This window comes from Phaethon aethereus (assembly GCF_964289735.1).
Source record: "Phaethon aethereus genome assembly, chromosome: 1".
In the NCBI taxonomy this organism is placed as follows: domain Eukaryota; kingdom Metazoa; phylum Chordata; class Aves; order Phaethontiformes; family Phaethontidae; genus Phaethon; species Phaethon aethereus.
The window spans coordinates 54170179-54194259 of NC_138575.1; the positions used below are offsets into that span (position 1 = coordinate 54170179).

The window sequence follows — 24081 nt, forward strand, 5'->3', positions numbered from 1 at the left end:
CTGAGTTGTAAATATGAATATGACTGTTTTAGGCAGCAACTGAAATTTCACCCCTTCATAGGTCCCTCTTTTGCTAAAGTAGAGTATGATCTAGCATGTTTAATACAGGTCAAAAAAACACTACCGATTTCTTTCCAATTGTCTGAAATTTCAAGTGATCACCTACCTACATGAAATATATTTTCAAAACGATACATTTGTATATCTTTAGTATATACAGTATATATTCTGTATATACTTTTGTATACATTATATTTTTAATGTAATTTTTAAAACTTTATACATTTTAAATTTTTTAAATTTTGAAAAATAAGAAAGAAAGCAGAATTTTCTTTTCAAAACTGTGATACTGTTATGAAAAACAGTTTCTTAAGCCAATTTGTTCCTTTGCTTTACCAGAAATAAAATAATCTGGAAAGATTCCATGACTGAGTACTGTAGCACCAATTGTTGCAAGGAACTTAAAAATTAGCACATGTATATGAAAAGCATAGGCTTTTCCAACAATGCAATGTATTGCTACACTTCCACCCACTTAATGACTGGAATATGTAAAAAGACCAATTAATATAATGCACAGATGAAAGACACAGTTGTGAATTGTGCCCAACATTGCTCTTTTTTTTGCATGATTTAGTAAAGATGTGCCTTAAACCATTTTCAGAAACTTGAAGCATTTTGGGAATGGCTGGTTAGATGATGCACTCTAAAATACTGAACAAGGTAACTGAGGTTCCTTCTGTTTATCCATGAGAAGAGGGAGACTGTGGTCAAAACATCGTCAGAATGTCATTGGTCTTGTTTGTTATTGCTCATGCTGTAATATCATATGAAGGCTGGCAAAGGAAAAGTGTTAAAAAATAAAAGCCAGGGGAGGGAGGACATCAGCAAGTTAAACATAACACAAGAAGCTGATTGTTCAATGACTGCGTAGAGCTTCTTTTTTCTGTTACTATGTACACAGCTTTACTTATCACCTATAAACCTCGCAACAGTCACTTTAGTTCATACATTTAAAACATTCTCAGGAGCCTCAGGGCAAACAATGCACTGAATAAACATGCTGGGTTACTAAAATATTAATAAATTTTATGAGGAGATACAGAAGATCTCCAGAACTTAACACACTCACATGCACAGAACGACATATATACCACCAAGCCATTTTCAGCTGCTTGCAAGACTTCTTTGGTGAAAACACTGATGATAGAAAACCTCCAGATATGTCCCAGAATGTATATTGTACTGACCACTGTTTGGTCTTTACGCACCATTACAACTTACTTTCAGGATGTCAGCTAAACAGGGTTAGGAACTCAGGTGGGAAACTCACAGTGAGACCAAACAGAGCTCCAAAACATTTTCATTGAAACTGGCCTTGAGATAAAAAGGATGAAGCAGAAAACAAAATGAACAACAAAAAGATTTGATTCCACATGGTATTTTTCAAAGTCAAGTGTCAGCTACCTTCAGAAATAAAAAAGCATGCTAAATTCTTATTATTATTTTACTAGTTGCATGTAAAAAACTGACTGGGGCTATTATTAGTAATATTATTCTCTCTTACAAGTCAGTGAAATGATTTGTTATAGAGATATCCCCTTTACCACATCATCCTACATTCACTTTGACAGATAACTGGGAAAGGTATTATTATTTTTTTTAATAATTTTGCCACTTTCAAGACATCAGTAGGACGTGACAAAGATTGAACCTGAGCACAAGATTTCAGATATTCAGAATTATGTTTGTTGTGATTCTGCTGACAGATTTCTGCAGTATCAGTAAACACATTTCTGACTCTTATTCATTGAAACTTACCTTGGCATTTTCCCATCAGAAGATCTGTATTTCAGGCCCTCTAAGTATATTTACTGTCTTGATAATTGCTATATGCACAGTCAAACTAAATGAGTGAGTTTCAGGACCAAATAAAATTCTTCACTGCCCTATTAATGGGTCTGTGCTGAATTATAAGCAATATCTTCTTTGATTCTCAGAAGAAAAATACAGTAGCTTATTGCATACTTACACAGGAAAAAATACTTATGAGAACAAAACCAAATGGAATGCTAAAATGCTGTTGCTTATGGTAGTATAACAAATTGACAGCAATAAACACAAAACCTTAGCCATTTTGCTTAACAGCACCTCCTGCAAAACAGCGAGGGGGTTTTATCCTTGACACATTGGAATAACCTGTGTTAAATCCCTGGGGAAATGTAGAGAAGATAGCAGCCTGTTTGCTTCTCTTCCTTATCTGATTTTCAAAGACCATTAGAAATCTTATGGTGAAAAGCTGAAATACATTATACCAAAATTGCCAGGAAAATATTTTGCCTAGAAACTCAGCTTAAATGAAACACCTTCAAAGAACCATTTTTAAAACTCCTTCTCACATCAAGGTATTCTTGACACAAACCTTCTTACCTGAAACACTATTCAATGTTTTATTTCATCTACAATATAGAAGACATCTGGTCATCTATATGTGGTCATCTTTCACATTTTCTGTAAATCATCATTCTGATATCCTGTAATTTTTAATTAATAACAGTAGTAAAAATAACAAGAGAAACTACAATTTCAGATCATGTTTTAAAGAGTCTTCTAGGAGCTCTCTATCAGTCCATGAAGATGATTCCCTGCCACAAAGAGCCAGCAAGACTACAGGAAAACAGATAAAACCTAATTGTGAAAATAATCTTGAATATTTGAAACACTCTATATAGATGTGTACTCATTTGTTTACATTTTAGATAGATATAAAGTAAGGATGTTAAGTTAATCTTTCTCTGTTTTATATGATACTTATATACTCTGTGTGTGTTAGTTCATTATGTATTTCTAGTCTTTCTTGTTAAGCCCATTAGCATCTAATGGCAGTTGTTTCCCACTCTTGACATCTCATCCTTGCATATAACTCCCTCATTTACTACTAACTCCCCTCAGTTCTCAGTTTCCTTTTTCCCACGCTTCAGTTCCAGTGAATTTCCAAAGCCAACCACTCCATATGCTTAGAGACATATTAAACTTCTGTCATTTTTTTTCCTCTTATATTAAGTCACATCTTATGCTTCTGCTTCCCAGGGAGCCACAAATTAACAAAAAAAATGTTCACAGATCAGAGTAGATAACCCAAGATAATGAACTTTTTCTGTGGATGTCATGTACTGGTGGTATTGTATACTTTGCTATTAAAAGCACGTAGGAAGCAAATTGCTGTTCAGCTTCAAGAAAAGAAGTAGTGTAGATCTATCACTACTCTTTAATAATGTGAATTTATGAACTAGCCTGGTGTTTTGCCATCCATCCTCCTTGGCTATGGCTTTGATGCTTATCTATTGCTTATATAAATCTTACATACATTTACAAGACAGGAAGCACTACCTTGTGTTTTGTTACGTTCACTGAAAACAGGGCAGAACCATATTGCATGTGGGAACACAAATGTTTAAAATACTTAGCTCTGCATAATTTTGTTCTTCTGCTTTATGTGTGTACATGAGTGCATATGCATTTGTTTGAGGCTTACTGGAGGGATAAGATTTTAAAGGAAGACATTATGACTGTGTTTTCCATCTTCAAGTAGATCATGCATGTGGAGGAGGGGATGATGAGAAAACCTTTTTGATGATAGAGACTGCCAGACAGTCATTAGCAGCTCACCTGCAACTACCCAATATATTTCTTACTGAATTTGTTGTTTTAAATTGTAGCATGGAGTCTAGACCCTGAGCAAATCAGGATGGCTAGGAGCTTGGGCTGACTCCTCCAGAACGATAAAAGCTTCTACCTGGAAAACTGATGTATATCCTTTCCTGATGAGTATGTTCATGTGACCGAACTGTGTCTCAGCCAGGTTCCGATCCAGCTTTTAGTATCTGAACAAAAGTATAAGTAAGGTCTAACTATATTTTTTCCAGTAGCTTCTGTCATTACTGCGTCTGAATCAGGTGCTTAATTCATTGACGAAAAAACACAGATAAAACACTGTAAGAGATTTTGAAACTGACTTTCTGTTTTGAACCCCATAGAACTAGAAAGATCTCTCATTTTCTATTAATAGAGTAACAGATTTGCAACAGCTACATGGTAATTCATTATGTGAATACAATTTTGAGTATCATTGCACTTAGAAACATGTTTAACTGCATTTTCTCAAATTCTTTTTTGAAATGGTGGCAGTGAATTAAAATCCATACAACATACTACTTTTGGATGAATACTGCATTTTTAAGATCTCTACATGATATGCAGAACATTCTTTAAGATAAGCAATGAATGAGAAAAAGTACAAACTGAGGTAGGAATATAAATCAGGAGTTACATGTACATAACCTTGCAATGACTTGAACATTATGAAAAGGATTACAAATACCTGCCAATAACTATTTCAAGGGTGTAAACATTGAGGCTGCCAATGTGTTATTTACATCTGTAGAAAACTGATAACTGGAGATAATGGTATGTAATTTTGAAATAATACAGACTGAATATGAAAGGTTTCTCAGCACCAGCAGCTATTAGAATTTTGAATTGCCCTTTATGGAAAGTGAAACCTTATTCCTTTGAAAGTTAAAAACAACGAAGGATGAAATCCTTGAAGATGACTTTAAGGACTCAAGCCCTGTTGGCTGTAGGCTGCAATAGAACCTTTTATAGCTAAGTGAATATTTCCCTTCATCTTTATTGTGTTGAAAAATTCTGACCTTACTTCTATTGATAATCTCAGTATAATACTTTTCACTCTGTTTTGAAATCCAGGACTGTGTCTGTATGATACAAATGCGGTGGATTGCAGGGATATCCAAGCTAGCTCTGAACAATGAGAGGGGAGAATCAGGCAGAAGACCCAGGATAATGCTGCTGTCCTATTTCTGGCACATTAGTCACTCTGATTGGCCTACATGTCTATATGGCACAGGACTGCATTTGCTCTTACACCTGAGAATGTTGACAAAATCTGCAGTACAGGGAAAATGTTTCTAAAATGTTTCTGATCTTCAATATCCTTATAGCTAAAATGACTTCCATTCAGTCCTCTTCACTTTTAACTATTAAAATAAGTCATAACAGAAGACAAATGATGCTAGTCAAGACCTCATAAGCTCTAGGGAATTTCTACTGGAAATATCAACTCCTCACAATATCCTATAAAGCAACGAAGAAGTAGAAAAAAAAATTTAAATATTTTAAAGAGGAATGATTTCTCCTTTGCACACTGCTGAATAGAAGAGTTACTTGGAAAGCACAGTATTCTTTTAAAAGCATCAAAATAGTACTGCAGTCCTTGAAAATATTAAGTAATAATTTTTGCAGCTTTATTTCCTTGCAAACAAGGCATAGTTTTTTATGAGTTTTATCAGTAAAAATTTTCTTCACAGTAAAGACAGAAGTATTGATTTACAACATTAACATCACTGTGTTCATTTGTCTACTGCAAACTTCAAGTATTTTACATTGACCTTCAATCAACACAATCTGTTCCAAAATGCTGTAAGCTAGAACTATGAGAGGTAGGGTCTGGGGACAGCAAATGCAAACATTTGAAACAATAAATTTATTCCAGCAAAACTAGCACAAATATTGTCTAGAACACAAAATTTCAATATTCATAATGAAATTATTTTAGAGGAACTACCTTTACTACAATCTACAATTATTATTGTAATGAAGGATGCTATCCTAAGACTGCATGTTTAGGAGGCCAAATTCAAAATAGGGTGTGTCTAAAATGTCTAAATTAATACCAGATTAAAGAATCTGGAAAAGTACATTATTTTAAAATAGAAATCAAATTTTCTTGCAGGCTCACCAACACTGAAAAGGTTAAGCTGTTAAAATATAACTCTTTATCCAGGGCTCTTCTAAGCTGCTGAAGGCAGAACAAGTTGTTGCCTAGGACGACAAAATATTTAGTGAATATTTATTTTATCTGTTTTTGTAGGGAACTTTTAGGCTGGGAAGAGAGGTTATTTTCCAGCTTTAAAAAAAAGCATAAGAAGTCTTGGGTTGGGCTGCTTCTGCTGTACTCCCTGGGAAGGGGATCACGTTCTGAAATGTGAAATATGAACCTTCTTATAGAACACTAAGATTTTAGACAGAAAATCAGATGATAAGGCAATGTATTTGCTGCCTGAATGGATGGAGATTTTGTTAGAATACTTCAGAGACAGTACCCTCTCTAGCACTAGGCAGAGTAGGTTGCTTTAATAGAAAAATTATCTTGCATTATAAATCAATCATTTGTGCTACCCAGTGTGTTACAGGACAAGAAAATGATCCTGCAGGTGGAACACAATAGGTGCTAAAATTGCTCAGCTTTGATTATTAGTGCTAAAAATTGCTGCCAATCACTACTTGATTATAATTTGTTTTGAACAGAGCGTGGGGCAGAAGGAAAGAAAAAAGAGAAAAAGAGAGAGGGGGGAAAAAAGCTCTCATTTTAAGAATTCTAATATAAGAACAAAGATTTACCTCAGAAAAGAGGTAGAAATAATTGTTAAAAATTTATATCATTTTGAGATGACTAAAATCCTTAAATTTAAAAATAAATGCAGGAAATGGGAAACATTAAAAGGAATCTGCAAATTTCAATGGCTAGGTTTGCTGATCAAACATGGTTATTTTACTATCACTTTTTAATCAGAAAACAATATTTTTTTATTATTGTCATAATATAAGGAAATGTAAATATAGAATTAGGGCAATGATTTCAAAGTACTTACATAATCTCTTCTATTTAAATAACCTCTAGTGCAAAATGACACCAGATGGATTACAAAAGAATCATTTTCCTACCAAAAAATAAATGCTGTTAAAATGTCCACAGTGCAAATGCTTTCTCTTTCTTTCTTTACCATGCTGTGTTGTAAACTGAATAAAGCACTGTATTTGAACTAAAAGAAGTGTTTTTCCTCCCACTTGTCCTGAGTCTGAGCACTGCCACGATCCAAAGAGGGAGTAGGAAGAGGTAAACAGTAGATGGTTTGCAGAAATTACCATGGTTTATGTCATCTCCTGATCTTTTGCAAGTAGCAGTATAGAGGAAAGAGGATGACGTATTTAAAAAGTATTTTGCATTACCATGAGGAACAGATGGAAGCTTGCACATCAAATCACTCAGAGGCTACGAGTTCAGTACCTATGCAAAATGTGATACCCAGAAACTGTACAGAGGAGTCAAACGTTATGAAGTTAACAATACTGGCACATGGATTTGTTGAGGGTGAAGAGATTCCAATGAGATTTCTAGAAACATCCACTGCAATACTACAACATAACAACAGTTACTAAATGATCAGTAACATCCACAGTCATTTGAGAACTGAGTGACTGATGGAGATGCTACCAGTACACAAAGCAGAAAGATTCTGACTGCAGAAAGAATAATTTTCAAATGCAAGATCCAATGGAGCAAATTTACTATATGATTGCAATTGGTAAGTATTTAATTCTTGAAAAAAACCCCAGAGAGACCTCTGTGGCTGCCCTGGATAAACAAAAACCACGCAGCTATTGTGTATGGAAAAAAATTTGCTATTTGTATAACATCTCATAACTTTTTTGTACATGCAATGAACATACTGATCCAATTTCAAAGGGAAATAGAGTAATTCAGAGAGTTATGATTTGTATTTACAACTGTAACAGCTAACACATATTAATGTAATCTCATTCGCAGCATTGTTCTGCTAATGTAGGAGCAACTGAGGAAATCCATATACATGTCTTCATGAAGAAACAATACATCATGATCAAAGTTATTCAGTTCCAAAACCATCTTTGGAGTATTTGATTTGAAATATATAAGCAATTATCCTGTTGTCAAAAAAACGCTTCATTCTTGGTCCTATTATTTATGTTAATTAGGATAGTTTTGCAAACAGATGAGACTGAGAATTTGAATGGATATTGAAGGTTTCTTTCGTATTTCCTTAAACCAACCAAGGCTGTGCATTAACTTTTCAAAATTGTAGTTATTTAACATAAAAACCACCACAAATGTAGTAGAAAAGATTTTCTTACATGTCTTAATGCATCCAATACATAGACTACTACTTTACTAATGAGTGAGCAGACCTAAAGTTCAGTCTGTCTGCCAGGGAACTGTAAAGATTCTCATAAATCTTTCAAAGGCTAGAAATAGCTTTTCCTCAGTAAAACAGGCACATTTGTTTTTGCAGGATGTCAGAGAGATTCTCAAGAATTCTATGCTACTTAGAAACTTTGAAACACAAGACTTCTGATTTTGCACCAGAACATCACATGGTTGTCTCTACAGAGATGACATTTGTATTTGAAGTGTGATGGTCCATCATTTAGCTTGCTGGAGAATTCTTTACTTTCAAGTTCTATACATTTATATATAAATACATACATACATACGCACATATGTGGGTGTGCACATGTTTATGTATGTAGATATTTTTAAAGTATTGGTTCTCATAAATTAACCTCAAGTACTTTCTTAATCAAGTACACTAGTAATATGCTCTTGAATGTTTGGAAAGAGTGAACAAAGAAAAAGTCATACGGAGAATTTTCTAAACTCAACAACTATAGAAGTTATTTTTAATCACAAAATACCTAGTAAGTTGAGATCCTGCAGCCTATTGCTAATGCAGACTCAGTCTTGAAAGCTCTTCTGATTATCAAAACTGTTGGAGCCATTTAGAAGGCAACTACATGAACAACTATGGGCACCTTTATCAGTCAGCAATGTCTCTGGCAGATCGGAAAGGACTCTGGCTTCAAGCACTCTTAATTCTTTTCAGTGATCTGAAATCTAGCACAGGGCTCTGAGGTAGAAGGAATTGTAGATCTGCAATTGCAATGTCTAAGAATATGTTATTGAGGTGTAATGTTTCATTCCTCTTCAAAAACTGCCTCTGCAGAGTGGCACGCTTGGGAAACGAAGTAATAACAAGAAGAGTTGCAGAGTAATTTGTCAAACAGAATCTGAAGGACAGCCCTCCTAAGAAAAAGGTATTTTTTCATGCTGCAGAGCATGGGAAATTGAGCTGTCAAGTGAGCACTGTACAAAATCCATCCTTTTGGTATGTATTACCCAATGAAGCTGTGGACTTGCTATCTGCTTTGTTGGAGTAGATGGGGAGGCTGCTGAGACACTAACCTGGTCAAGGAATCTGAATGCAGTATGTAGTCCATTTTTAAGTTCTTTAAGCAGAGATTGTAAGTTGTACTAAGATTGTAGGTGCATTAGTTGGCTTAGGCCTCAGAAGGGTTTTGAGAACTAAGTTCAGTACACTGGTTGCTATTACTTAGAGCTATAGGCTTAAGCTAAATATGTATAAAGCAGTTTTGACTTTGAAATTAGTCATGTATAGCTGGCACTCTGTGTATTGGAGCTCTACAGAGAAGGACTAGAAAGATACAGAGCAAGGATTTCTGGAAGTATGGAATGGCTAAATAGACTAAGACTCTTCATCTGCAAATGAGATGACTGAAAGGAGAAATGATAGAAATGTGCAAAGTGAACCACAGCACAGAAAAGATAAATAGAGAAGGAATTCAGGGATGAACTTGCTAAATTGCTAGCAATGATGTGTAACTTTTCCCTTCAAACCTTCTTGTTTTCTGAGGACTGGAAGGTTACAAAATTGATGACAATTTTTTAAAAGAGTTCATGGAAGACTCATGGAAATACTAGCCTCTAAGCCTGTCCAAGGCAAATTAGTAGGAATTCAATAATGCATACTAGTAGTGGACACACAGACAAATACAACTGGGAAGAGTTAAAGTGACTGCATGTTAAGGCACCTCATCTCTCAAAAGCCTACTGGAATTCTTTGAAACAGTCAAGAAGAATGTTAATGAGGTTCATGATCGGCTTGATCTGCTTGTTTGCCTGGATTTCTAAAGTCTTTTGATGAAGACACTCCTAAAGGCTTTTAAGGAAAAAAAACAGCAACTCAGTCATGGCATTAAGACATAAGTAGAGGTTCTTTTGTGGATAAATAGCTGGTTAAACCAGGAAACTGTAGGAGAAAGTGCAGTGGAAGAAGGTTCTTAGGGAATTTCTGGAGATCTGTGAATGGACCTCTGCTGTTCAATATATTTATAAATTCCATAGGAAAGAGGCTAGTAGTATGATCACAGAACCTGATGATGATGATAACTCATTCAAGGTAAGAAAGACAAAGACCAGATGGGAAGCACTTGCCCAATCCCAGAAGTTCCTGAGCTAAAAATTATTAATGACTAGAAGAATGCTATGCAGATAGTTCATAATATGCTTGTCCTATCTGCATAGCCTTCCCTGGTCACCTGTTTAAGGCTATTTTTATAGACAGCACAGTGGGTTGGGCAGATCCTCTGATCTATTTCAGTATGGCCATTTTCATGCTCTTCCATTCCTACAGTACAAAACCTAGTGGGCTGCAGTGAAATGATGATGTAGCAGCCTTTAATATAACTAAAGAATCACCGTTTCACACAGTATATAATTAAATTAAATTGTGGAACTTGTCAATGATGTTGTGGAGGGTCCAGTATTTAGCTATAAACTAATGGAAGGCAGTCCATTGGTAGCTATTTTCTCTCTCTAGTATCTTTGATCTGATCCTGAGCAGTAATCATTATACCCTAATGTGAACCAGGAATGCAATTTGTGAGAGACAGCATCAAGAACACTTCCCCAAAAGCTCAAAATCTGGACAGTAATTGAGTTTAAGAAACCATTTGGTAAACATTAATTTTACAGGAGACAAAGACTGAATCATCCATGTGCAAGATGGATGTACAAAAATAGAAGAAGCTCGCAGTGCAGGATGAGCTAATTGAGAAGAAATGTAAACCAGGCCACTAACATGTAACCCTCCTCCCAGGAGTTCAGCTATCTGTGATTCAAGGCCTACTTTCAGTACAGGGCAACTGTGCAACCATTCTCAGTTTTCTTCTAAGAAAATTGCTAGGGCGTGAGAAGGAGCTGTGAGAGTGCACAGGCTGGAAGCATGGAAGATAAGAAAGGTAAAGTTGCAGACATAAGTAAGATTGTTGACACAGGGGAAACTGGCACCTCAAGGATTCAAGGATAACAACACTCACATGAAAAGGTATAAAATCCCAAGGAAAAAAGGGAAATCAGAAGACAGCAACTCAGCAACATCATAGATCAACCTGTTCCAGGAGCAACAGAGGCCAGCCCTTCCCTACCTGAGTGATGACTACTTGCCCAGTAGACTTAGTGACTCATTTTGTGGGGGTTGATTTAATGCCTAGTTCATTAGTCCCACAATGCATTGTGTGTGTTAGATGACAAATAACTTGCTTTGTGCTTTTAAGCTGTTTAATATCTTGCCTGAAGAATCTCTTTGGTAAAAGTAACCTGAAGAAAGTGAATCCCCAAGGGGGAGGGTTACGTAAGTAATACAGAGTAACAGACACGGATAATGTGATGAGTCATGTAGAAGAGCATTTATACTTTAAAGCACAGGTGCGCACTTTAGATGGGTTAGGGGATTTCAGAACACAGTGAACTTTTTTTCAGCAGATTATATATGTTTCAGAAAAGTTCCACATAGCTACAGCATTGAATAACTAATATCTGAATGTGGGTACAGAATCTGACCTCTCTAATGAGCCAAGAAACCTGGGAAACAAACACAGAAGTGTTGTGAAAGCCAATGCTGGGAGAAGGCACTCTGAATACTTGCAATCCCAGGATAAGGAAAATAGAACAGTACCTCCCAGGAAGCACGTATCTGAGAAAATAATGAAGCAAATGGATCTGGGAAGATTCTTGATCTAAATAACAAATTAATTAGTGAAACGGAATCTAAATTTCAAAGTCTGGCTCGTTGCAAAAGGACTGAGAATACTGATGGGAGCTTGTAAGAAACACAAATGAATAACTTAAAATGATTTCTTATTCAAATGCTTTAAGTAATTGCTGCTTGATTGTGCTTGAAGAAACACACACACTATACATGTATACATAAAAGTCTGAAAGAAACTAGCCTGTAAGTTAGCACAGACATTACCTTGCTGGAATAATTTGCAATAAATTGCAGGAAGCTGCATAATATATTTGTTTCTTAATGCCACTGAGGTAGCTGGAGGACCAGGGAAGCTGGAAGCAAGGATGGTCTTTACCACCAGTGTCTCAGACCTTCTCCCTCTCTCATATGCTTGGCATTCTCCTTGCAGCTTTTTTTAAAATGTGCTTGCCTAGATAGTAACTTCCAAGAATGGTAAAACAGTGTTGAAAATAGAGTAAGAACTGTTCTTTTTAGGAAGATAACAAGATTCAAAGCTCTGATCATTCCAGAGTCCTATGGGAGTAAGGGGTAACTCACAAAGGTTAATCATAGAATCATTTAGATTGGAAAAGACCCTTAAAATCATTGAGTCCAACCCTAAATCTAACACTGCCAAGTGCTCCACTAAACCATGTCCCTAAGCGTAACATCTAAACGTCTTATAAATACCTCCAGGGATGGTGACTCAAGCACTGCCCTGCGCAGTCTGTTCCAGCACTTGATAACCCTTTCAGTGAAGGAATTTTTCCTAATATCCAATCTAAACCTCCCCTGGTGCAACTTGAGGCCATTTGCTTTTGTCCTATTACTTGCTACTTGGGAAAAGAGACCAGCACCCACCTCGCTACAGCCTCTTTTCAGGTAGTTCTAGAGAGGGATAAGGTCTCTCCTCAGCCTCCTCTTCTCCAGGATAAACAATCCCAGCTCCCTCAGCCACTCACAGAATCACAGAATCACAGAATGGTAGGAGCTGGAAGGGACCTCTGAAGATCATCTGGTCCAACCCCCTGCCAAGGCAGGATCACCTAGGGCAGGTTGCACAGGAACGCATTCAGTCAGGTTTTGAAGGTCTCCAGAGAAAGAGACACCACAACCTCTCTGGGCAGCCTGTTCCAGTGCTCCGTCACCATCACAGTAAAGAAATTTTTCCTCATGTTGAGGTGGAACTTCCTGTGCTGCAGTTTATGCCTGCTGCCTCTCGTCCTATCACTGGGCACTACTGAAAAAAGACTGGCCCCATTCTCCTGACAGCCACCCTTCAGATATTTATAGACATTGATAAGGTCCCCTCTTAGCCTTCTCTTCTCCAGGCTAAACAGCCCCAGGTCTCTCAGCCTTTCCTCATATGGGAGATGTTTCAGTCCCTTAATCCTTCTCGTAGCCCTCCATTGGGCTCTCTCCAGAAGTTCCCTATCTCTTTTGAACTGGGAGCCCAGGACTGGACACAGTACTCCAGATGAGGCCTCACCAGCACAGAGTAGAGGGGGAGGATAACCTCTCTCGACCTGCGGATCACACTCTTCTTAATGCACCCCAGGATACCATTGTCCCTCTTGGCCACCAGGGCCAAACTGTCCCATGGATAATATTGTCTACCAGGACTCCAAGGTCCTTCTCCATGGAGCTGCTTTCCAGCAGGTCAACCCCCAACCTGTACTGGTGCATGGGGTTGTTCCTCCCCAGGTGCAGAACTTTACACTTGTCCTTGTTAAATTTCATGAGGTTCCCCTTCATGCAACTCTCCAGCCTGTCCAGATCCCCTTGAATGTCATCACAGCCTCCTGGTCTATCAGCCACTCCTCCCAGTTTTGTATCATCAGCAAACTTGCTGAGGGTACATTCCAATCCTTCATCTAGGTCATTGATGAAGATGTTGAACAAAACTGGACCCAGTACTGACCCCTGGGGAACACCACTAGCTACAGACATCCAACTGGACTCTGCACTGTTGACCACAACCCTGTGAGCTCTGTTGCTTAGCCAGGTCTTGATCCATCTCACAGTCCACTCATCCAACCCATACTTCCTGAGCTTCACTATGAGGATGTTTTGGGAGACAGTGTCAAAAGCCTTACTGAAGTCAAGGTAAACCACATCCACTGCTCTCCCTTCATCTACCCAGTCTACGCTCCTCATAAGACTTGTTCTCCAGACCCCTCACCAGCTTTGTTGCCCTTCTTTGAACATGCTCCAGCAACTCAATGTCCTTTTGTAGTGAGGGGCCCAAAACTGAGCACAGTATTCGAGGTGCGGCCTCACCAGTGCAGAGTACAGGGGCACGATCACTTCCCTACTCCTGCTGGCCACACTATTTCTGATACAGGTCAGGAGACTGTTGGCCTTCTTGGTTACCTGGGCACACTGCTGGCTCAAGTTCAGCTGGCTGTCAATCCCTGCCCTCATGTCCTTTTCCACCAGCCAGCTTTCCAGCCACTCCTCCCCAAGCCTGTAGCATTGCATGGGGTTGTTGTGACCCAAGTGCAGGACCTGGCACTTACTTGGCTTTGTTAAATCTCATAAAATTGACTGCAGCCCATCGATCCAGCCTGTCCAGATCCCTCTGCGGAGCCTTTCCACCCTAAGCAGATCAACACTCATACTAAAGCTAATCTTCTTAGCATCTCTGTATGTCAGTAGCGAGAAACAAACAAGCAATTCAGATAATTAACCATAATTTAACCACCCTGAATCATCCTGTGGATGACCATTTCTTTCGCCATCCTTTGTAGTTTATGAAGGGAATTTAGGGAGACTAGCTTCATTCAGCTGCAGGGAGACTTTCACAATATGCTTTCTTCTTTCTGCCTTTCAAAAAATGAACTGTTAACTTTAATAACTTAATTGAATAGATTTATGCCCTGAAGTAGAAGAAAAGTATCTTGGTCAGCATCACACATGGAAGTTCAGAGGCATGTGATAAATAAAACTCACAATAGTATACTGAGATGTATTATGATAAAGGATGACCTTATTACTAGTTTATAGCCAGGAAAAAAAATGTAAAAACTCAAGAATTTCATCCACAGGCATGTAAGTTGATGATCACAAAAAGTGTAGAACGTAGATGACAAAGAACCTTCATTTTTTAAGATGTAAAAAAGGGCTTTTGAAAAATTAAATGTTCCCTTCTCTCCCCTGTCCTTTCAGCTATGCTAGTTTACCTAACAGAAGATATTATCTCTACCTTCAAATTGGTTTCTACCCCTCCAGAACCCATGGATGATTTCCCAATGGCTTAATTGAAAGAATCACCAAATATGAACTACGGGATTCCTTGCACCAAAGCAGGAATGGCTTTTATGTCAAATTCAGTGGCTGCAGCTGTTTAAACTGATGGCTAAGATGAAAAACATATCATATCTGTAGCCCTTGATACTTTTTTATTGCATATTTGGCATAAGTACAAATGAAACTTCTTGCTGCAACTACAACTTAAGCACCAAGAACCACTAAACTAAGGGTACTCTGAATTCTTTTCAGGATGTTGAGTCTGTTTTTTCTCTTATTTATCAAGTGCCTGGATTCTGACCTACTCAAGTCAGGAGTTCTATTCCAGAGTTAGGGGCTTTGACCTTTATGCATTCCTTTATGAAAAACTTTCTGTAATAAGCTCATGTTTGCCATCACCTGAATGGGAAGTGAGACTTTTGAAATTGATTTCAGACAGCAGGCGTGCTGGTCAGAGATAAGTATCTTGTTCTGCCACACTGCACAATGCTTCAAACCAATTTTTTGTCCATTTCTGAAAGATTCCCCTCAGTTGAAATGGAAAAAAAACATTAAATACTTTTCTAAGCTACGGATTTTCTCAGTGAACATTATTTTATTGCAGTTAGCTACTACCTATTGGTGTGAATTAAGTATATACTGACTGGACTAAAATAGAAATTCTGAGAATGTAGAATTTCTACTTACTCTACTCTTGAACAACATAATCCAATGATATATCAGATGGGAGAAATATTTCTCTCTATGGGTAACTATAACTCGACAAATATTTAAACAACTGTTTAACAGCTTCGTCTTGCAACTCAGAATCACAGGATCACAGAATCATTAAGGTTGGGAAAGACCTTTAAGACCATCAAGTCCAACTGTCAACCCAACACCACCATGCTCACTAAACCATGTCCCAGTATGCAATGTCTACACGTTTTTTGAACACTCCACCACCTCCCTGGGCAGCCTGTTCCAATGCTTGATCACTCTTTCAGTAAAGAAATTTTTCTTCATATCCAGTCTAAACCTCCCCTGGTACAATTTGAGGCCATTTCCTCTCATTCTATCCCTAGTTACTTGGGAGAAGAGACCAACACCCACCTCACCACAACCCCCTTTTAGGTAGTTGTACAGAGCGATAAGGTGTACCCTCAGCCTCCTTTTCTCCAGGCTAAACAACGCCAGTTTCCTCAGCTCCTCCTCACAAGACTTGTTCTCCGGACCCCTCATGAGCTTCGTTGCCCTTCTTTGAACACGCTCCAGCAACTCAAATGTCCTTCTTGTAGTGAGGAGCCCAAAACTGAACACAGTATTTGAGGTGCGGCCTCACCAGTGCGAAATACAGGGGCACGATCACCTCCCTACTCCTGCTGGCCCCACTATTTCTAATACAGGCCAGGACGCTGTTGGCCTTCTTGGCCACCTGGGCACACTGCTGGCTCATGTTCAGCCGGCTGTCAACCAGCACCCCCAGGATGGAAAAAAGGGAGTGTCTTCCTAAGAGGTACAGGCCTTAAATGAGAACATGATGTTAAGCTGTAAACTTAGAGGGACAGACACTGGTCTGGTTTATACTAATTTTACAGAAGTGTTTTCCAGTTAACTTCAGTGCAGGTACTTCCCTTTTCATCAGTTTAAGCAAGTTTGGAATCAAACCACAAGCCTTTAATGAGGTTTTAATGATCCACTTGGGGGAGCTAAAGGGTAATTTGTTTCCAAATTGATTATGGCAAAATGTTTGGGATGCAACATTAAGTTACAGAAGAAATGAGAGCAGAGACTTCCACTTTTTTCAACTCAGTGCTGGTTGTTAATCTATATTAGGTTCTGGAGGAAAGGGTCCTCAGTTCTTATTAAAATTCCATCCACTTATAGAAAAAAGATTCACGGTTATAAATAGCTTACCATCAATCATACCCTGACTTCAGTTATACACCTGCAACATATATTGAAGGCAACAGACATAACATGTAAGGCAGAGTTTGGTCCTTACTCTTACTCTACATTTTTATGCTAGTTAACATTAACTGTAATGTGATCGCAAGAAAAGAAATTCTAACATGCAATGGTTTTGCCTTTCAGTTAATATGAAATACCTCCTTTTTTTTTTCTTTTCTTTTTTTTTTTCCTTTTCTTTTCTTTTCTTTAAATGCTGGCCTTGGGCTATACCTGCTTGTGTCTCATGCACCAGTTACTGTGTTGAAATATGGCTTCACACCATCATTATGTTCTCCATTTCTCCAGCCTGGGACTTGGGAACTGTTTCCCGGTACAAAGCTGTGTCAGCTGCTCTATCTTATGCTTGATTGCCTATGGTTACTGGTAGCCCTTTGGCTGTTCTGGGCAGTATCTCCTGTATTGGAAGGAAGAGCACAGCCTTTTCCCTGTGAAGAGCCAATAAAATCTGACATTGGTCTTTTCTCCATGTAGGGATTGCACTAAAGTTCAGATAAACTGACAATACCGTTGATTTCAAAAGCCACAGCAGATCCAAATCTATAATCACCTATCTTTTATAAAAGGAAAAAACTTACTTTCAGACACATAACTATCTTAGATGAAAATTCCACTTGCAAAGCTGTACTGTCAATGTCTTCACTGTAAAAGTACAAAATTCATCTCATTCCAAATTACTCTGCAGTGCAGTCCACATTAAAACTTATGGTTGCCCATATGTGGGTATCTAATTTAACTGACTCATGTAAATACAGTTTCAAGCAAAAGTGATAATTAAATAAAATACTTTGTTCCTTTAGCGTAACTTATTAACTATATTTAAGGTTTCCTTATTTTATGTTTAATTTAGCCAGAGCACATGGAAAAATTAACCTGTAAGTATCTTTACAAGAAGTACTGTTGTTAGGCACTTTAAAAGCAAAGTTATGCTTTGCAGCTATAAACTACCAAAATATATTTTTAAATGTCATTCAGCATCTTGAAGCAGTGACACAATCATGCTGATTGAATACCATTGTAAAGACAATGGCAAAGCAAATGGAAGCAAAGGGTACAGTCAACCCAGGTATAGGCATGAAAGCTGTAATCATTAACAGTACTTGATAACAGTATTTGTAGGGCAATTTGCTTTTGTACTTTCTCTTTGATATGTAAGGGCAAGTACTATAATGTATTTAGGAGGAACTACTGCTATAAATTGATCAACTTACATTAATTAATTCAATCTCCCATATTTTTTTCACAAGGTCCATCGATGTATAGCCATTAATTAGAAAGGATTTGGTATAGTCACCCAGTTCAATGGAATCCAACCATTCAGCTACAGAGGTGGGGTTGTAGCCATCGTGACCGATCTGCTTCATCTGTAAAACAAGAATGAGTAAGAATTACTTATAGCATTCATTAAACATCTTTCAGAACAGCAGTTATGTATATTATTTTCTTTGGGTCAGAGTTATCTGATCAACATTCCTTTAATGATTACTACAACATGAAACAATTTTGTGAGCAAAAGCATTAATAAAATTTAGGTTTCAATGGATCTTTTTCTTATGTCTGCTTGCCTTTTAAACCAGAGTATATGAAGACTGTAGCATGAGTTCAATTCTTACTACACATCAGAGAATCCATAAGTGAGGGAAAGCAAAAGAGAAAGAGACATTATTAATATCCTGACTGCACAAAAATGTCAGATTTGCACCTAAGATTTCATATAAAGGGGAGAAATTAGACTGAGGAATGGAACTTTTGGTATCAATCTGCAAATGAAACATACTGCCTTGGTTATATTATTCCTAATTTATCTCCCCTCGTAGGTTATCTGATATTTTATAATGGTTGAAGCTGAGCTATATTTTTTCCGCCCCCAGACAAAGCTTAAAAAAGTCTTTTTCCTCTACCTGGTCACATTTTTCATGTAACTCTTGGCAATTTAATATGTTTTAGATTCCTCTGTAAAGTTGCTTGAGATTGGACAATCAAACCAGATATTATTGGAATAGAATTGACAGAATCACGTACACAGAAGCACACCACCTGCATTCATATAGCAACGCAGGTACAGAAAGCATAATCACATAAAACTTGTTTTCATAACAAACTAAGAAACACCACTGGCATCTTATTTTTCTGAATTTTGTAAAGCTAACTAAGAAGTAAAGAGCTGCAATTTCTCTTTCACAATTGCCTCTCAGTGACACAAGTGAAGATTTTCAAGCTAGCCATTGAAGATAAAAATATACAAAGCCTCTACCTGTGCAGCTTGTTATGCCATGCTGGTTTTATGAATTTTAAAGTAATTTGCAATAGTGGCAGAAGTAGAACACAGTAGAAAAAGTTATGCAATAGCCTCAATTTTCAACAGTATCATAGGCATATCAACTTTCTATAGAAGTGTAACTATTGCTAACTTGATCATACACTGAACTGGTAAACTGTTTAAGAAGATCTAGGGGTTTAGAAACCTTGTGTTTTTGCACAGGATCTCCCAACTGTGCAAGATCGACACTGCACATGGTGAAAGCCAGTCTCCCATTTCTGCCTGCCTGTGTACATTCCTACTTTCTGAGAAACAAGGAAGGTGTGACAGAAACATAATGCTTTGAGTTTAAGCGTGAGGTGAGTGACAAAGTAATTTAAAAAGGAGAGAATTTTGATCTTAATATCTTGCCTGAACCAATTTATTTCTCACAGTTCATTTGAAATACAATTTGAATTCAAAGCAGAAAAAAAAATTAAAGTCTGCATTTGAAAGTCACAGTAGCATTCATTGATCTGTCTGTTCAAATGCAGAAAGCCAGCATGTCATGATCTTGATCTTGGTTTCCTGCATATCAGAGAGGAGTGATGCAGGCACACTGCATCGTGGATATGACAGTTTGGTCTTTTGCTGCAGATGTTGGATATAAAATATTAATGGCAATATTTAAATGATGTGGTGAAATCGTTATCTTAAATCATAAAAGACAGACAAGAGAAATCACATAATTAGCAATGGGAATCATAGCTTTTCAGGTCACTTCTGGAACAAAGGAGTCATATTAGAAAGTGAGTTCGGTTTTGTTGTTGATCTTGACAGTTTAGAATTTAGTTTCAGCCTAATTTAGAATGAAATTCTTAGATGTCAAAAGCATGGCAAATTCTTCTTTCATTATCATTCAGACTTAATTCAAATCTTAGATCGACAGTAGTCTGTCCAGCAGACTGAAAAAATGTTGGAAGACCCTGATAGCTCTGATTCCTGGGAAGCTTATTTCAAGAACTGATTTGAAATGAGGTATGCTTAAACAACTGACACTTGAAAAGAAAGGACCTGATAAACTGAAGAAGAAAAATTTAATACAGAGAAGACATGAAGAAGATGTACAGGGCCCACAGGGAACACATGACTTATGAAAGATATAAGGGATTTTCATTTTCTTTCTCTAACAAAGAAGAGCAAAGCACCTTCAAAACAATTTTCGACATAACCAGATGGGGCATGTTATGCAAATTATTTCTTTTGTTCATTACTATCTGATCTTTATGTTTAATAAATCCTGATTTTAACATGAGGTTTTTTTGACCTGCTGACTGAGAAACCTCATGAAGTCTGGTCCACAATTCTGGTAACACAGCAGCCTCTATAAAAAGCAAACACAGCATTGCGAAGTTTCTGAATTCTCAATTCCCACTGGAGATCTCTGTCAGAAGGGTTGTTAAAATAGGTATCACTCTATTACGGTGTGTTGCAAAGGGCTGCAGGCAAGCAAATGCAGGCAAACAATCCAATAAGCAAAAGACCAAGAACGACTGAAACATATGTGACAATTTGACTCTTTGGATTTGGTGCCAATAGTCAAAATTGTCACCAGGTCACTCAGCAGCCTACATGAAAATACACTGTCCTGTTGTCGGGAAGCAGCAGGTTCCACAAGCATTTTCTCTCTCCCTGCTCCAAACATTTGTCTGCTTGTGTTCAAGGCCATGTCGGGGATGGTGCAGCTGCGTAGCCTTGGGTCAGAACCATGTGAGAAAGAGCAGTGAAAAGCCTGGTGGAGGCCACCCCACCTTCTGCAGGAGCTGCATGTGAGCTCAGGTCTGTGTCCCTGACACTCACCTGAGCTATGCCACAGGTACATCTGTGCTCAGCCATGCACCTTGCTGATCTTCACCCACCAGCTTGCCCTCCCGAATCAACCTTGTCCCATCCTCATCCCTGTGGATCTGGGACGTGGCTGTCTGTGGTCACTGCCACTGTCCCTGCCCCATTTGTCCTGTGTGAGTTCTCCATGCCTGCCCCACTGTCCCCCGTCAGCTCTCAGTCCACCTGCCCTGGCAGGGAAGCCCCCTCCTGCTGCTCCTATCACAGCAAATTAATCTCAGAACTAGAATATTTGCCAGCAGTTGCAGCACAAAAGCAGTATTTGTTTTGTCATGAGCCAAGAACCAATTTCTTATCTAAACCAGATTTTCTAAAATGTGTCTAATATGTAATAAACTTTAGACATCCACCCTCTTGTATGGAAAGTTTTGTTCTGTCTGTTAATAACATCAACTAGCTTATTAACTGCCATTCATAGCTGGCTGAATGTTTTCCTTTCAAATATTTATTGACAGATTGGTTATCTAGATGTGACAGTATCATTAATAGTATCTGCTTTTCATATAAAACATTATGGAGTTTTTAAATAAAAACACTTCGAAGTATCTGTCTGGAAGTGCTACCCCTTTATTGGAGTTCCAGTTTAGTTGCATCTTATCCCAGTCCTCATTAATAGGTCATGGCTCTTGGGCTGTTTTTACTTTTTTTTCTATACTGCACCATGACCTAAACTCCTCTCACAGATCATTTATGCCCTGTAGGCTTCCTTGCTGATGCTATTTCCTGACTTTTTTTGATGAAAGAAAAAAACCCCTCCTATCTGCTGACTGTATTTCCATATATAATATTTCAATCATTTTGCACCAGCTACAACACATGCATTAGTGGTCTCAAACATCTAAGCAGCTATGTGCATGCTGTTTGACTCAGAGCAGTATAAAATCCCTAAGTTTCAAGTCATGACAGCCTTGCAAATATTAACTGCTCATAAATAGGGGCAGTATTGTTCTTCCACAGACACTGCTACTGATTCATTTGGTTGTTATCTTTAAAGAACAAAATCAGTGTGAGCTGTTTCATTGCAGATGATTTTAACATGCTGACTATGGAAAAGGCGAGGAATGAAGCCCACAGGATTTCAAGAAAAATAAATGTTTGAGAAAATACGATATAAACAAAGCATGGAAGGAGACACAAAACATACTAGATTTCTCTCCTAGGTCCTATTGATCTATCACTAATATTGCTTCCTTTGAAATTAATAGAAAGCAGAAGCCAGAAAGAGCTGTTTCTCATAATAAAATAGCAATGCCAAGTAGCATCCTAATGGGTCGAGAAACCCTTTACAAGAAACTGTCTGTACATCAGTCTTTTTACAGGTGCAACACTGCTATATCTATACAGTATTTTACATTAGGATAGAAGGTACTTGAGTTTTTGTTGCTGAAAGGTAGCCAAATAAACATAAACGGAACTTCAAAGTAATCACATATGCACCAGAAGCATCAAGGTGAATTCAGTAACATGGACTATTACCAGTTTTCTCTGATCTTCTCAGACAGGTGGGGAACTAATGCTATTTTCTCCACAGGTAATATCACTGGTGATTTGGTGGATCTCAACACCATGTGTATTAAAATCAAGCTTTTTATCTGCTGTATAAGGAGAAAGAGATGACTTGACTTTGACAGCTTTTTAAATGGTGACTATGATAAACAGTGAATTTATGCTTGTGTTTGTTTGCAAGAAAGAACTTTTTAGCAAGCACAGAATGCTTTCTTTTAAACTGCTGGCCTGGATGAGAGATTTAAACAGCACTTTTAGGAACTTGTATGAAACTATTAAGCACCAATCTGAGTAATTCTGGATGATTGTAATGGGGGAGGTATCAGTTCTTTTTTTTCCTGTCTTTGTGAGTTGTCTGTTATATATTATGTACTTCACAAATGTGATCAGTTGGACTCATGTTGTTGGAAGAGGAGCATTTCTCCTCTGGAGTAGCGAAAGAGAAGGCTCAGGAGAGTGACACTTCTGACACATGTGGAGCTGCTGCCTGCAGCGCCTGTGCAGAAATTGAGTCTGTGGTCAGGGGCAGAGAGGCAGCTCTCACGTGGGATGAGCACAACTCCCACAGGATCTGAGAAGACTTTGCATTTGCTGCTGTTGAGAAAGCCACTGAGCGAAAACAGGGACCTGCCTGCAAAGACACAGTGGGCAAGGAAGAGCTGCATATAAACTTTTTGGGTTTTTATTCTGTCTACCTTGTCATATATTAAAAAAGTTAACTATTCAAGCTTGTGTTGTCATAATGTTTGACTTTTCTTTCTGCTAATCAAAATCTTTCCATCTTCTTGTGGAGCTTACTATAAAAAGACAGTATAGGCATGTTCACTTCACAGCGCTGCGTGGTTCAGGATCCTGCCCCGACGGTAAATTCAGAATACCATGAACTGAGTTCAGAGTTTCCTGCCTAAGATTGCCAGCATTGCAAATTTCTATGATTTTTGCAGTTGGAATCTGTCTTCTGAATTTAAAGGAAAATGGATGCACACACACTTTTTTTTTTCCCTGGAAAAATTGAAACAGATCCACATCCAGAAGACTGAGAAGACCTCCTAGTTCTTCACCAGACACAATGTTTGGGACAAGGGAAGAACAGGTCTCATTCAGTATTACTGAGGAAAATGTTCAACATTTCAGATGTTCAACTGTTGATCTTGCAACAGTTCAGGACATTTCAACTGCATATAATGTAATCTTAAGAACACCTAAATATGGAATTTGTGGACTCAGTGGAAGCTGTGCCCTTTGATCTCAACAGTTTCTATGAATATAATTTCTAAAAGCAGTCCTGTGGGTATTTGTTGGTACTTCAGTGCATAGAGCTCTTGCTTTATGGGCATGCTTTCAAAAACTGGATATTAGCACAGACTGACAGCTCCAGTGTCAAACTTTCATCCTTTGCTGGATCCTGAGTAGCTCTGCCTGGTTTACTTTAGATAACATGCTATCAACTGCACCTTTATTTTTTTATCC

At 37.9% G+C, this 24081-nt stretch overlaps 1 protein-coding gene across 4 annotated transcripts in view; it reads right to left on the reverse strand.

The window, feature by feature from the left end:
• The window catches only part of ANKS1B (ankyrin repeat and sterile alpha motif domain containing 1B), a gene marked incomplete at both ends in the record, with an annotated part of 473260 nt that overhangs the window by 150222 nt on the left and 298957 nt on the right, over window positions 1-24081 (reverse strand). For all 4 annotated transcript variants that reach the window (XM_082013919.1, XM_082013918.1, XM_082013917.1 and 1 more), the window contains one exon: window positions 18173-18325. In XM_082013919.1, coding sequence (XP_081870045.1) covers window positions 18173-18325 — 153 coding nt within the window. The remainder of the gene's footprint in view (window positions 1-18172; window positions 18326-24081) is intronic.